The 15,355-nt window shown below is 38.8% G+C and overlaps 1 protein-coding gene across 3 annotated transcripts in view; it reads right to left on the bottom strand.

The window, feature by feature from the left end:
• Window positions 1–15,355, bottom strand: part of astn1 (astrotactin 1) — a gene marked incomplete at its 3' end in the record, with an annotated part of 367,742 nt that overhangs the window by 183,893 nt on the left and 168,494 nt on the right. For all 3 annotated transcript variants that reach the window (XM_080461072.1, XM_080461073.1, XM_080461074.1), the window contains exons 13-14: window positions 9,000–9,166; window positions 4,251–4,445 (exon numbers count right to left, since the gene is read on the bottom strand). In XM_080461072.1, the coding sequence (XP_080317198.1) occupies window positions 4,251–4,445; window positions 9,000–9,166 (362 nt within the window). The remainder of the gene's footprint in view (window positions 1–4,250; window positions 4,446–8,999; window positions 9,167–15,355) is intronic.

The following is a 15,355-nucleotide window of genomic DNA, read 5'->3' as shown; positions in this document are numbered from 1 at the left end:
CATGTGGGTCACCACGTCGTTTATTTAGCAATGACTAAGTCAAAGACTCTTAAAGGCTGGACATTGCAACTTTGCACTTCTGCAGCTTTAAACTGCTGCAAGGAATAAGTAAATCTTGCAGTGTACATTTTTTGCGTCTCGTCGTGGTGCACACTTTGATCCTGACTGCTACTGTCTAACCAGCATGGAGGCTGATGAAGAAATTCAGCTCGAATGAAGAGTTCTTTACGGAATCATAGATTCAGTGTGGGCAGAAACAGAAAGACCTAAACTTTAAAAATATACTATATTCCCATAATTAATGTCGAGACCTGAAACCGACTTCATCTCCTGATCTGGTATATTATACACCCCAATTTGCTTTGGTTTCAACAAATCTCCTATCAAACAATCTTTACTCTCTATTTTAATCAAATGTATTGTAAAAAACACTCACGTGTCCGAATAACTTTTAGTGATTAAAATCACATTTGGATAATCAGCAAGTATTTTCTTAATTAGTTCTGTTGATGGGTTAATTTATTTCCTTGCGAATCAGTATCTATCAAAAATGCTTAAAAAAGCAACACAGATCGATTACCCCATTAAAGTGTTTCTTTGTTGTGGTTTTTCACATGCCTAGTGGGAGAATTAAACAAACCTTAAATAAATAACATATCCAGCTTCACGGTGAACTAAAGGATAACCACGAAATGTGCACAATTTTGAGGCGGAGGTGAAAACATCATATGTATCCATTGTGTAATTTCATCGGTGAGGCGTCCGGTTGGCTACAAATTTGTGCAACAGCAGAAAAAAAAAAGAAAAAGAAAAAAAAATCAACCCTTAACCCTCAGCCAATGTCATTACCAACCATCCTCTGTGTAAAGAAGAGGAAGCAGTCCAGGAAGTGGTGGTATTACCCCCACAGGGCAGCGGTATCACGGAACATGTCTGAGATTTCACGAAGAGACAGAAGGATTAAAGCAGACACGCATCCACATGAGATGGTCTCAACGCCTGCCGTGTTCCTTCATGACATGTGCACAAGTGCACTTAGAGGAGTCAACGCTTTGTTGAAAGGGAGGGATAATCACACTGAAGACTCATTTCTCCTCTCTTCAATCACTTTCTATTGTGTTTCTCTGTGCGTATTTGATTTGTATTATTGCTTTGCGGTATTTCTTGCAAACCATTTATCTTTTATTCATTTTCTTCACATTCCAAGTCTATCATGCAGTGCCACAAACCTAAAGATATACAACTATAGATCTTCAGTTGAAGTCTTGCAAGAATGTGTGTCAGACCAACAGTCCACTTTGTAAACATATAAAACAAATTTAATATGCTAGAAAACTGAAGTAAGAAGAAAACATGCAAAACACACCTGCATGTTTGTACCAGGTATGCTTTTGCAGTGACAGTGGTAATGAACTACATTTAATAAAAAGAAATGCTCATCAAAGTATAAACTAATTGATGGATAGTTGAGAATTAAATAAATGTGATTTATACGAGAGTAAATTTACTTCTGGCCGTCTCCACATGTTAAATCACCAGGTCTGTGAGCCCCAAAGCCCCTAGTTCATAAAACAGTCATGTTTGTTTAGTCAACTAATTTGAGCTTACTCACATCTCCCACAGCACTGCAGCTGTTTTAATGACGTCAGCTAACTTAACAGACTTAGCAGTGCACTACTTGACTAATAAAGTGTGAATTGCGAATGGCGGAGTGCCCTTTTAACTCAATTATGTTCAACATGCCTTTTTCTATGTGTGTTATTGACATATATAGAAGGTTCTAATTGCATGTATTTTAGAACATCCGTTGAGTATCCATCATGCTTGACAAGCAGCTGTATGAGCACAGCATTGATAAAAACCATCAGGCATCCTTGTAGGTCAACATTAAACTTGACATTTAGCTTCCTCGGGGATAGACTTAACACTTTGCACCAGGGATGTATTGCCAGAGGCTAAACATTCAAACACACCAAGCATTTTCTATATTTTTACCTGCATTACTGGAATTGAATTAGCTCCTTGTTTGGACTGAGCTCACCTCTAAATTCCAACACCAAACTCCACTTTGGTGTAGTGCCACGTTGCTCTCTTCCATTAACTTTGGTTTAGTTTACTTTCAAGCATTCATTTCCTCCAATTAGATTCAATGGGCTTCTGGTCAGTTTTAATTCAGTTTATGCCGTCTATTATAATTAGCCCTTACATTAGCCATGTCTCCCAATAGAGACTTCCTTCTTCTTTCACCACCTCATCTGCACAGGAAGCATTCGGTGTTCTTCAAAGCCTGGGTCAGACTAAGCTGTCCATTCACAAGCACGTTCAAATGAGATCAGAGCATTAGAGATTCAGATTCTTGATGATATTAACTTTCCTGCCTCACTCATCTCTTCCTCTTCGTGACTCCAGCAGTGGATCCCTAAGTGAGTGAGTTGCCTCCGGGTAGCAGATTCCATGCGTGGCCCAAATTTAATTCCGGTGCTACAGTTGAGTCAGATTGACCTCCTGGCTTCCTGAGTTCAGCAGACAATGATAATTAAGCACTTTCAAAGTACTCTACCATCCACATCAAACCATGCACAACTTATGAAAGTGACATGGTATATCTTTGAACCTGTTGTATAATCTTTCAAAATCAGATGGCCGCTTTTCTTTTAATTATTTCCCCCCTGTGCATTTGTCTGATATCAGGAAAAACATTGTGTTTTATTATAGTTCCTGAAGTGCTGACATTAACCAAGTTCACAGACACTAGTACAGTGTTTACCATCTAACAATGTACAAATTCTATTTCCCCTCGAGATATGTTGAAACATACATAATTTATAACCATTCTGCGTTGATATGCAGATGATTGGACAATCACATTGCACAAATACAAGTTATTGGAAAAACAGTCAGGCAGCTTTTCTTCCAGAAGACGTAATGTCTCATTGCTTAGGATTTAAATGACATGCAATCCCTTACATCTTCCTATTAGCGGTCATTAACTCTCGTATCTAATGGAAAACTCTTTCAACAAGTTGCATCGACAAGCAGACATTATTGATGACGCTCATAGGTACAAATCCAAAGAGCAATGATGTTATTTAATTTTTCAGTGCAGAGCAATATAAAGAGGAGGAATTTTTTATCTTATCTGGGGTTGTTTGACTTTTCCATCCGTGTTGTTTGATGCACAAATGTCAGCTTATGTACCGTAATTTCCGGACTACAAGCCGCTACTTTTTTCACAGGCTTTGAACACTGCGGTTTATAAAACGACGTGGCTAATTTATGGATTTTTACGGGTTAACGGGCTTTTTGCCACCAGATTCTACTTCCGCATGTAATGTAGATACATGCTGTTTTGAGCGCCTCTGCTTCTCCAAAACTAGCCCTAAAAGTGATATTTCTGCTCTCCGTGACCTCATCTTGTGCTGCTTTCCGTGACAGCAGCGGACGGTCGTGAGTAATGCGTTCAGGTGCATCATGTAAAGCCGCTGTGCTGGAATCTGTGGCGCTCTCTCTCTCTCTCTCTCTCAGCAGGCGGACTACGCACTATGACGGGTTAGGGTTAGCCACATCATGGATTGTGTGTATCTGTGTGTCCGTTTACACAATCGTTTTTTCATTGACAGACACATCATAAATACATAAATATAGAGTTTTGTGTTCATAGCCATTACAGTTGTCCCACAAGCCTCCCCTGTATGAACATACAATCGCAGACAAGAATAACCGGCATATTGATATTAGTAACATGAATCTCACAGTACAGTATCAAACTCGATATTCAAATTTTAAGTTGTCATCAAAAAAGGTGAAGAAGCACGGCACATTAAACATTCAACAGCCATCAATTCAGGTCAAACAAGTAGTAAAAAGGTTAATTGTAAAATTATAACTGTTATGTTAATCAACCAGTTACCAGTGCAAGTGCGTAAATCTGATATCATAGTTTTGGCAGTAAGACTTGCATTTACATTAAGCTGAGATATGCTCCTTCTTCTTCTTTACCCAGAACGAGGCTGTTTGTCCTTGGAGCGCTACACCAATATTTTACATTTCACTTGTGTAAAGCACAGCAAACATCTGCCTCTTCCTCCACAACCCTTCAAAATGCTGACTGAAACAGTTTTATCTTGGATGGCATCAGCACTGTGGGAGCCAGCAGCCCCAAACACCCCCCTTCTCAGTTCCCCTGCTGACATACAAATGGCAGAAAAATGTCCCACATGCTCCACTTCACCAATAGCCCGGGTGTTTACCTGAATGTGGCCTTGAGGATCTGTCTGGAGGTGCTCTCCTTACTGTGGTTGTTGTAGCCGTAGAAAAGGTCTCCAAACACAGTCTGGTTGGCGGGGATGTCGGCCACTTCCCCGCAGTCTATCCCCTCAGTGCAGGCCTCAGACAGCGGCAGGCACGACCTGCCATCTGGACCACGCTTGTAGTCCTCGATGCACCTGGAGTGAAAGGGGATTATTGTCATTTCACTGAGTCAGTGATTTGTGACTTCTCTCCCACCATTCTGCCTTCGTGTAGACTGCAATGAAAATATCCCAGATTACTCACCCATTATTTAATTTATTTTTTTAATATTACTGCAACAATCCATCAATCAATTACAGATCAGACATCACTGTATTCAGAGACATCAAAATAATAATCATGGCGTGAACAAAGCAAAAGCAAATTAGTGTGCCGCTATCCTGCTGCCACTTCCTTCAGTGTTTAATCACCATTTAAATCGTAAACCACATGATGGGATGTTTCTCTCTCTTAGGGAGTTTTAAATGATTACGGAGGATGACACAGCGGATAAAAGGATCGCCAAGATGACATTTTCCATCTGCAACCCCAATTTCTATTTGAGCCATTTCACCAACAGTGCTCAAACACTGAGGTGAGTTTTGGCCCGGTGAGCTCAGAGGCCGATTTGGAAGAAATTATATTAATGATTTTTACATTTTCTATAAGATAATTTTGCATACCATGACATTATTAGCTTGCTGTGTTAAAAACAGAGGTTAAAACATACACACAGAAAATGGCTGAATTAAACAGCTGCTTTTACCACTTTTTTGTAGATAAGTTATAATAATAATTTTAAAAATGGTGCAACTTTGCCAAACTTCTCCAATGTGTCACTGTTGGATACAGTTTGATCATGTCTAACAGGTACCGGCGGATCGTTCCGGAGCTCATCATCCTCGCTGCCATGCAGCATTTTGATGCTTGTTGACAACAACAAGCTGGCACATGTAGCCAGTTTGTCATTCTGACATTAGACTGCTCAATCATGTGTCCACGGATCACATCCAGCATGTTCCTCTTGTTTGTGAGGCCCCTATGCTGTTCATATGCAGAACTCAGCGAAGCACCGGGGAGCTGAATTTTAAAACCCAAAAGCCAAACATTAGACAACCCCACCTTTTCAGATTCATTTCCAGGAAAAACAGCCCATCTTATATTCAGACTAATACTGCAAATGACTAAATAGTTAGCGAATATATAATGCTGGGTTCATAATACTCAGACCTTGCAGCTCACAGTAGGACTGGCTAAATCAATTCCACTTAACTGATGCAAAAATTCCCCATTTCAGTGAAAAAGGAGTTAGAATCCAAACGGTGAGAGCCCTCTCAAGGCTCTTTCATATTGACAATGTTTTGACATCTCAGCGTATAATATACTCTGGGAAAGGAATCAAAGGTAGACAAAGTGAAGGGAGAGGAACGGGGGATGCCGTGTGGGGGTGAAGAGCAAAAGATAATCTGTCAGGGATTTACACTAGGAGAAGCTCTCTCCTGGATGCCAAATGTCGCAAAGCTAATGCCAGTCTCTGATGGGAATGGCAGAGGATTAGCCACATCTGTACTATGGAACACGACAACAAAAGGCTGTTGTTGCGAATCAAATGAAGCGGCGGTTTGTATCAGCTGATTATGTAAATCTGACATGAAATACTTTGCCTGCGACATCATGTTAAATGTTAAGATGACAACATCTTGTTGTGTTCAATTAGAAAACTGCTGTTTGTGGGAAATGATGATGTTTCACAGGGGAAATAATTGTAAAAATCTTTACTTGTTTAAGAAAATGACTTCTTGACACATTAAAGTGGACCATAGTATCTTAGCAGGAGAACCAAGAATGCAATTTTCCGTTGAGGTTCAGTTATACCCTGCCCTTCTTGCCCTCTTATCTGAACTATTCTAATCACAGGAGAGGATGAAATCCATCTCCTTCTCATAGTGTTCAAAACAACAGACGAACCACATTTAAAATGTATGTATTTTGTAATCCGACCAAAAACATTCTGCCAACTTTTCATGTTAACAACTTGTGCAGTTAATTCTAAACTTCCACTCGCGCACAATAGTTTTAGGTTTGGTAAAAAAGCTGACAGTCTAATGCGGTTCATATGAAAAATTATTGGAAAGGACCACGTAAGATCCATAAACAATATAAACCTATTCATCCAGGTGTTCCGTGAAAGTTAATGTCAGTCTCCATAAAAAGCCGGCTGTCGCACCAGCAAGGCATATTGTGTTAAAAAAACAGGCCCATCTGACCCAGACCCTGTGAAAAGGTTTACAGGGTCTTGGTTTAAAGGTTGGAATCTAACTAACAAGTAAAAATAACACAAAGAGTTTGACTTCCTGCTACACATATTGTTGTTGATTTTATTCTGTTACTGAAAATATGTGTACACAATGACATAATGTCCTACAACTCAACTCAGCAGATTATGAACCAACAGGTCAAACCTCAATAACTATGACTCACTGGCAGCTCCGGTGGGTGGATATCTTATAAGTAATCTCGCCCTGACAGCATCCTCCATCATGATCTCTTTCTCCTCCACATCCTGTTAATCTGAGGGAGAAGTAACACTTTGTTGCCTACACCCAGAAAGACTGATTCACTGTCAGTTGCCAAGCATGAAGGAAACGTCTGATACAAAGACATACAGCCACCCCTTCACCGCCACTCATCAGCTCAGAAAACCTTTGTCTAACATCTCATACCTGTCAGTTAAAAAGCACCAATGTACTACAAACACTCCCCAGGGTGTTTTCTGTGGAATAATCTGTTTGGCTCATAAAAACCAACATGATCCTGATTCATCCACTCGAACTGAACAAGTCTATTGATTTGAATCTCTACATGTGTTACAGTATGTACTGGAACAAGAGTGAATTCTTTACAAACAGCATGGGGTTTCGTTTTTCGTATTTCGTTTTGGAATTTGAATAATGGGAATGTTTAAAATGACCAGTTGCATTACAGTGTGGTATGAATATTAAAACCAAGCATTTTTAATGCATGGCAGTGATGAATGTTTATTGGATCAAATATCACCAATAAATGGAAGAATTGACATTTCAATAACACTGTCCTAGTGATCACATTACCATCATAAAAAGCAGGAATCTTCCTGAACATGGGATGAAGCTGTTACACAGTAGAGTGCAGTATTACACAAGAGTCTTCATCATAGCAGTAACTCAAACAAACAACGCATTTAAAAAGGAAAGAGCAGACCATTTCTACGTAGGATGTAGGATGTAGGATCCAATAAGATATTGTGGATAAGAGCAGACCATCTCCATTGCGTATCAAGAGAAAAGATCAAAATTGCATTATTAGTCTTAAGGTCTTACTCATAGCTAACACCCACAGTTGAATAGGAGGCCCAATGATGAGTATTTCTATTAGGACACTGTGGATGTTTTTCAAGTATACTCCAAATGTATAAATCAGTAATGTGGCTGTTTTACAGTGTTTTTGCAAAAAAAATAGGGTGAATCATGATTGATGTGTGAAAATCAGGTGGCAATGACTCAGGAGGTGTGCTGTTGTGGCATGTAACAAGTATACATAAAATTAAATAAAGTAATCTCAGTGAAATAGATATTTCAGATATTGGTGTCTAAAGCACCTTTTACACACTTAAACATTAAAGCCGTCACATTCCTAAAGGAATTGATGCACACATACACACGTTCACCACCTGTGAAGTCAAATGTGTAAATATATAGTAACATACACGCACACTGCTACACACAAAAAGAACTAAATGTGAAGGGAGTGATGAACTCAAAAACATTTAAATGAATTGAGTCGATTTCAGGTCAAAAAGTGTCTGAAGATCGAACATGCCAAATAACAATAAATTGCAATACAAGTGAACAATATGAGAAGAACCTATTAGTACACAATAAGTAATTCAAAAATAAAACGTAAGAATAATTTGGAGAAACAATGTTGAGAAGTACTGATCACGTGATGAAATGTTACTGTTGTTGTTCAGGTTGTTCAGTAGTTTTTATCTGTGATATATAATTGAAATATAACTGTGATGTATAAATGCATAACTGTGTGACTTTACAGAGTGGTTCCGTACCTTGTTAATTCCTGTGAAAAAAAATAAAAAATAAATAAAGTTTCCCAAAAAAAAAAATAAAAATAAAAATGAAAATGTTGGTTGAATGCATACAGCTGTGCCCTTAAAACTGTTTGCAGAGGAAAATGCACAATATCGTATCTTCTGTCTTTATAAATGTATTCTGCTTCAAAAATGACAAACTCAACTGAAAGTAAAAATTGTAATTCATAGTGAGCTGGGATCGGCGAACCCGTGACTCTAAACAGTATAAGCAAGATAGAAGATGGATGGATGGATGGATTCACTTTCTCCATGAATAAACGTCACCCCTCTGAAGAACTGGCAAGCAGATTTGCTATAAAGGCCAATGTAAAGAATAAAGGTGACTTTCATGGTAATGGAATCTTTTGCAGCAACTTCAAGCCATGCTATTTAAATGACTTGTTTAACTGTTCTGTAGTCACTTAATTTGCAAGAAGCAGTTGTCGTCCCTCAACACTGGTGTAATGATGTGTTTTGTGACGGCAGCTGTTGTCTCTTCTTGTCTGACCGTGCCACGCAAATAGTGAAAACTCCAAAAATGACAGTGGTAGAAAATAAAACTACAAAATGTGTCCGTTCTTACCCGCAGAACATCTGGATGTTGTAAAGTGTCGGGTCGTCCTCCAGAGGAGCCAGCTGCTGGAGACACAGCTGCTCACATCCTCCATTGAAGCCGTCGGAGCAGTCGATGCCAATGTGGTGGTCGTAGCACCCGGTCCCATCCTTCATCGGACTCAGCCCTGGAGGGCACTGTGGGAGGGGGCGAGAGGCTTTAAATGACTGATGTTAGCAATTACATTTTTTTAACTCCATTTAGGGACACTTTCTTGGAGCTGCCTAAACTGTGAGAAGCTGCCACATTAGCACAGATCCCAGATGGGACAGGTAAACAAACCCCCTAACATCTGTGTCACAGAATGCAAACAGTCAAATTTCTGCTCCCATTAGTGCAGCCTGTGTGAGCACGGAGTCCAATGTGTAAAGCAGAACAAGGCAGGATTTTTCATTGGAAAAGATCCAAACATCAGGCGACAGAACAGTACGAAGTAGTAGCAATTGCAGTACTAATACAAGTAAAGACAAATAGAATGTCCAAATGGCAAAGGTTGCTACTAATTTGTTGAAAACCAATCAAAAATAGTGATAATTAGCAGAAAACTAAACCTACAATAATGTATCCATTTCTAATAACAGTTTGTTTTTTTAATCCAACTTAGTTTGAGAACAATGGCTGAGGGGTTATATAGATCATGCATTTGTGAAGCTTTTTTCCTTCAATTTACTGTTACATAATAAAATAATCAGACAGAAATGCAATCAAAACAACTCTAAAATGCCTCTGACTTGTGTTAAAATATCTAGCATTGTGAAGTTTATCTACAGATTTCTGGAAATGTAATGAAAAGCAACACTGTGTAAAGTATGTTTCCTTATAAAAAGACAAATGTAGGAACGGGTTCGAGGAGCACATCCAAAGCCTGAGAATGGACTCTATATCAGCCTCTGATGAAGTAACTTCAAGTAATTAAGCACTATCATAGGTATCTCACCACCTCAAGGTATATTGTTAAGCTTTTAACCACAAAAGCAACCTCAATAGTGTCAGGCCCTTTCAAATCGATGTAATTAAAGTCAGTAAACCTGCATATAAAAAAAGAAATTGGACTGGTCAAAACAGAGAGAGGCTAAAAGAAGAGGCAATCACATGTGTCAATGTGTGATACATCACAGTAAAGGGCGTAAACCAGCTCCCCAAAGCCAGAGATTGACAAGTTAAAAGGAAAATGATGGACCAGCGACGGGTCCAGGGTGTTACCTGCCTTCACAAACAGTATGCTGGAATCTGATCGAGAGCCCAATGACCCACTGATAAACATTTTTCTCCATCATCTAAAAAACAATTATTAAATTAAAATAAATAACTTTAAAAACATTTCTCACTATTAACTCAAACTCTGACCAATGTAATTGAACTTCAGAAATTGTATCCATGTGCAGAGAGTGAAACAGCAGTAAAACAAGAAGTAGATTGTACAACTCATAACAACCACATATAGCTGCTTTTCTTTACACGCCAAGCTCTTATATATACTTGGAGTATTGAATCTTACGTATCACGTTTTTTTGTTGTTGTTGTTATTGTTTTTTCCCCTCACGTTAAGGCAAGACATGACTTGCAAAGTTTGCGGCCATGTTAGCGGCAGTGAGGTTGCACTGAGGCACAGCAGTGTAAACATCAACTGCTAATAATCACGGTCCATAAATACTTGCTGACAGGTACTATGACAGGGTGCAGTCTAATTTAAACACTCCACATTTCCCAGCTAAAAACAAACCAACAAACAAAAAAAAAGCTTTTCTGTATACGATTGCAACTGAATTTAAATTCCAATTCAATTATTTCACTAAATACACCTCAGCTGCAGAAACGTCTACCTGTCAGTATGAAATCTAAACTGCTATAAGCTCAACATATAAGAAAGTGCATTTTAATTGTTGAAGCACGTGATGTGGAACAAGTATGAAATCAGACAACGTGAGTAGTTGGGTGTTAAGGGTTTGCAAAGGGACTTATGGTGGTGACCCAATGGCAGTGAGATTCGAACCACAAACTTCTGGTTACTTGCTTCACTTAGCTCTATGATGTTTGTTTTTTTAATCTGATAAATTTGATGACAGTGGGAAAGGAAAAAAAAAAAAAAAAAAAAGCAGCTGGCGGAACAGCTGAAAACTAATGAGGTTAATTGTCAAGAGGTCAGCAACATGATTGAGTACAAAGAGAGCATCCCAGAGCGGGTGAGCCTCTCAGAAGTAAGGATAAGGAGCTGTAACGACTGGCAGTAGTTGTTGCAAATCACACTCGCATGTATGTACAAACAAGCCATTTTAAGGTCAACAATTAACCTCATGCATTTTCAAAACAAGATTCAAGGAATTCCAAACAATCCATATAAAAGTGTACATAATTAAAGAAGTATGTACAGACATACGATTTTAAAGGTCATAATGACAAATAAAAGGTCGATCATGTAAAGCGGAGCAAGGCTTGTTCCAGAAGCAACAGCGTACACAAATATCTCACACAGCATGGATGCCCTTCAGGAAAAACTCAAATAAAGAGAAAGGTGTTTACTTCAAACTTAGAAGTTCAAATGCATCTAAGAAAAGCTGTTTTTAAGCATGCCTCAATATGTGATGGACTGCCCTTGAGTCTCGCATGAAAAAACAGTGAAGCACTGAAGTGTAATTTCCCCTTAGAAGGAGAAGGACTCCAAAATAAAAGAGGCTTGAATGATTCCCTCGGTGGAACATACAGTTGTTTTACTTGCTGAAAGTTACGTGAAACCATAAAACCCTCAAAATGTAAAGAAACAATGTAGTAGTGTATCTAAAAATATATATGGCCATCAGTTATACTCAGGTGAATATTTTTTTTCCATCCATAAGCTCTTTTAAGATGGACCGGGGTAAAGTAGATGCATGTCCTTTGGTCTGAAGAATCCATATTACTTCACTGTGAAAATCAAGGATGTTGTGTTCTCTTAGCGACCATCTGTTTGTTATCATTGCTAATTATAAAAGCCAGTGAATATATGAGGGCCCATTAGTGCACATGGTTACTGAAAAACAAACCATATTGTGCATATATTGAAATCTCACGCAGACCTCACCTGTCCAACCCGAAGGAAAATAAAATGCTGGCTAAACGGAGGAGGTGCACAGCCGTGTAGTGGTTAGTGTGCTTACTTCATAACGACAAAGTTCTTGGTTCGAATCCGGGTTGGACTTCAGAGCATTTCTTTTGGGGAGTCTGCATGTTCTCTCTTTGCACTGGGGGTTTTCACACCACAGTCTGAAAACATGCATTTGAGACAAAGTGGATACAGTGGTGGGTGGATAAAATTCCCCGAAAAGTAAAAGAGAGAAATACTAAATTTTAATGATTTATTAATAGATCTGTTTGCAAATAAAATAAACATTTAAGCATGTAAACTCCACTGTACTTTGAGCATTGAATTGTAATGTGTTAAGGAAAGAATGATGGATTGGTCCTTGACAGAAATTTCTTTAGTAGTCGGCCGAGTTGTTTTGATTCGAGACTATTTACAATGGGAGTATTAAAGTTTTATCTTGTATACATTACCAAGAAAGCCTGTGCATAGTTTTCTCACCATATTATTTACTGCGACATTGAGAAAAACAAGAGCAGTGGTGAAGTTTCAGACTATCGGCATATTTTATAATGAAATTCTTGTAAGTATGATTTCTGTTGGTGTGAGGCAATACTCAATATTTAAATTTGAATTCCTTTTACAGTCGAGACAGGGCTGTCTGCATATTTGAATTGTGTAATGAAATCTCTCAGTTTAATAGACAAAGTACAAGAAATTAGACCAAAACATGAAGTTTTAATAGACACACAGACAACTTCTTAATGCACTCTGCACTGGGGTGAATTTACAAGAGAACTGAGACCTCATTTTACCCCGGTTTCCTCCATCTACAGCCTCGTTCACATTTTCCCATGCTTTTTTTTTTTCTCCTCTCCACAGACCTGTCAAGTTGGATTCGCATTATGTTTTCTGTCAGCTATTACTTCAAAGGAAACTTTGATGGAGCACATTTTAACAAGGCACCCCAGTCCTCACAACAGTGACGAGGCAGTTGGGTTTCCTCACAGAAAGATCAGCAGCAGCTTATTTCATAACGTAGGCCTGCTGTACTCATCACAGAGCGCAGGTGGCTCATTTGGCTAATGAAGCTCTGTGGTGGATCTCTGCCTGCTTTACATTTTGTTTTGTTTTTGCGTCTTTTTTTTTTTTTTTTTACATGTGACGCATATGTAGTGTATGCACATTTTGAGACTTCCTGCTGGGAAGATTATTGTGATTCTTTGGCAGTAAAAAGTTCTACTCTTTTCAAGCTTTCAACTCTGGTGGGTTTTTTTATATACAGGCTGAATAATTCATAAGAATCTGCCTCTCCTGTCTGTATCTGTAGTTGGAGTCAAAGTAATAAAGAATTGTCTGCATTAGTCAATTAATGTACTACGGTGATAATAATGTATTAAATTGCACACCGCTACCGTCTACCACTTTTTTTTACTATGTCAGTGGTGCAGGGCATTTTTAGGAAATGACATGGAAAGTTTACCCATCCACGCTAAAGTCGCTGTTTTTTTTTTGTTTTTTTTTTTTAGTAGAGCTGGATTGTGGGTTTATTTCTATTTAATACATTTTGTATTTGTTTTCTTAATAACTTGTAGCACACAATACAGATTTTTTTACCATCTGCTCGGTGACTAGCAACTGGGATCACAAGTCCATCTCTCGACATCTGCAGTGATGTGTTTACAGTTTCTTGTTAAGTCAATGAAAGTTTTCAAACACAAAAATAAAACGGCTTCTAAGAGTGACCCAAATATGACTCATCGTGGAAGCTGCCAAACAGGAAAAACAAATCTTGATGCTTAAAGTCTGTGAGCGAGGAATCTCCAATGAATATGACGGAAAATGAGGAGCTGGTGGCCAGATTTGTGTCTGGTGAATGGAAAAGGGGGTAGGGGATTGGGGGGGGGGGGGGGGGCATCTGATAAAGAAATGGGGATTTAACAGAAAGGAGACGAGGCAGGTGCCATCAAGACATTGTTATCTGATAACAGGATTGCAGCGAGAACAAAGCCTTTCTACGATACGGCTAATAAGGTTGTTTCATTATGTGTAGTATGAAGGAATGGGAATACAAAACAACCCATCGATTGAAAGCTTTGGCAGCTTCCAGCTTACTTGACTGTGACAAACTGTATGCACACGGTGGCAAATTGCTCCTTTGGAGAGGGAGCAGTAAGGCTTTTCATGCTAATAAACACCAGCTCAATGGGTTGTGAATTCTCATTTTGTTGCAGTTAGTAGAACGACTCAAGCCAATTTATTCAAGTATTTCCTCATTACAAGAAAAATAAAAAAAAATAAAAAATGCAGAGCCTTAACACGTGGGCTCCATTTCTCAGCCTCAAATGATTTGAACTTCCTAAATTATTTCATCCATGTTCACATTTTCGCTCTGACAGGTGACAGACATATTTATTGTTGTAGCACTTGTACAGAATGAGGCCACATGCTGAATGAGTGGTCCCTGGTCTTGGTCCCCGAATAAACTGATATTGATTTTGTCACCATGCAAGGGGCTATTCTGACACATGATTTATCACTTGCAATGCAAAGAGCACACAAGACATTGAATCTCCACACACATCCGGGGTGCAGAGTCTTTAAATCATTGGCAGTCACTGCACTCAATGGATGTGTGGATATGCGGCACAGGCTGAGGGGAAGCTGTATTGATGGGTCACTGCACTGGTGCTTGCCAGCCACAGATAGCTACGGTTATTGACTGCCATAATAGGCTTCCGACATGCTGGAATAGTGATGACTCCAGACTATTGTCCAGATATCTGTGGGATAGTAATCATTAAGAATATACACCCATCAGGTATTCCCTCTGTGGGTTATCAGTTGAGGTTTCTATACAAATCATTTCTAACCCTAAAAAAATCCCAAAGTGAACAGTCACTTAAGCCTTTCGACATATCCTCAGATTATTAGACACTGGCTGTTTTATTTGAGGGAATCAACATGTAAAGGAACACCTTGTATACTCACAATGTCTGGCATAATGAGAAAAAACAACCCAGAACAAATACTTATTGAAAAGAATGCGAGGTTCTTCTAAATTTTTTGGTCCAGAAGTGATTTATTTACCCGCTTGGAAATGAGATTACGCTGCAATTTTGTCTTACAGCCCCCTCTAAAATGATATGACATTTATGAGTAAAGGATAATTAGGCCTCACATGGAATTTGTTCCCCGAAAACATTTTACGACATTTAAAAAGGTTGAAAAAGACCTCGCTATGATTATATCCCTCGAGGTTAATAAA

Source organism: Lipophrys pholis, assembly GCF_963383615.2.
Source record: "Lipophrys pholis genome assembly, chromosome: 1".
NCBI lineage: Eukaryota > Metazoa > Chordata > Actinopteri > Blenniiformes > Blenniidae > Lipophrys > Lipophrys pholis.
This window is presented reverse-complemented; position numbering and strand designations above follow the sequence as displayed.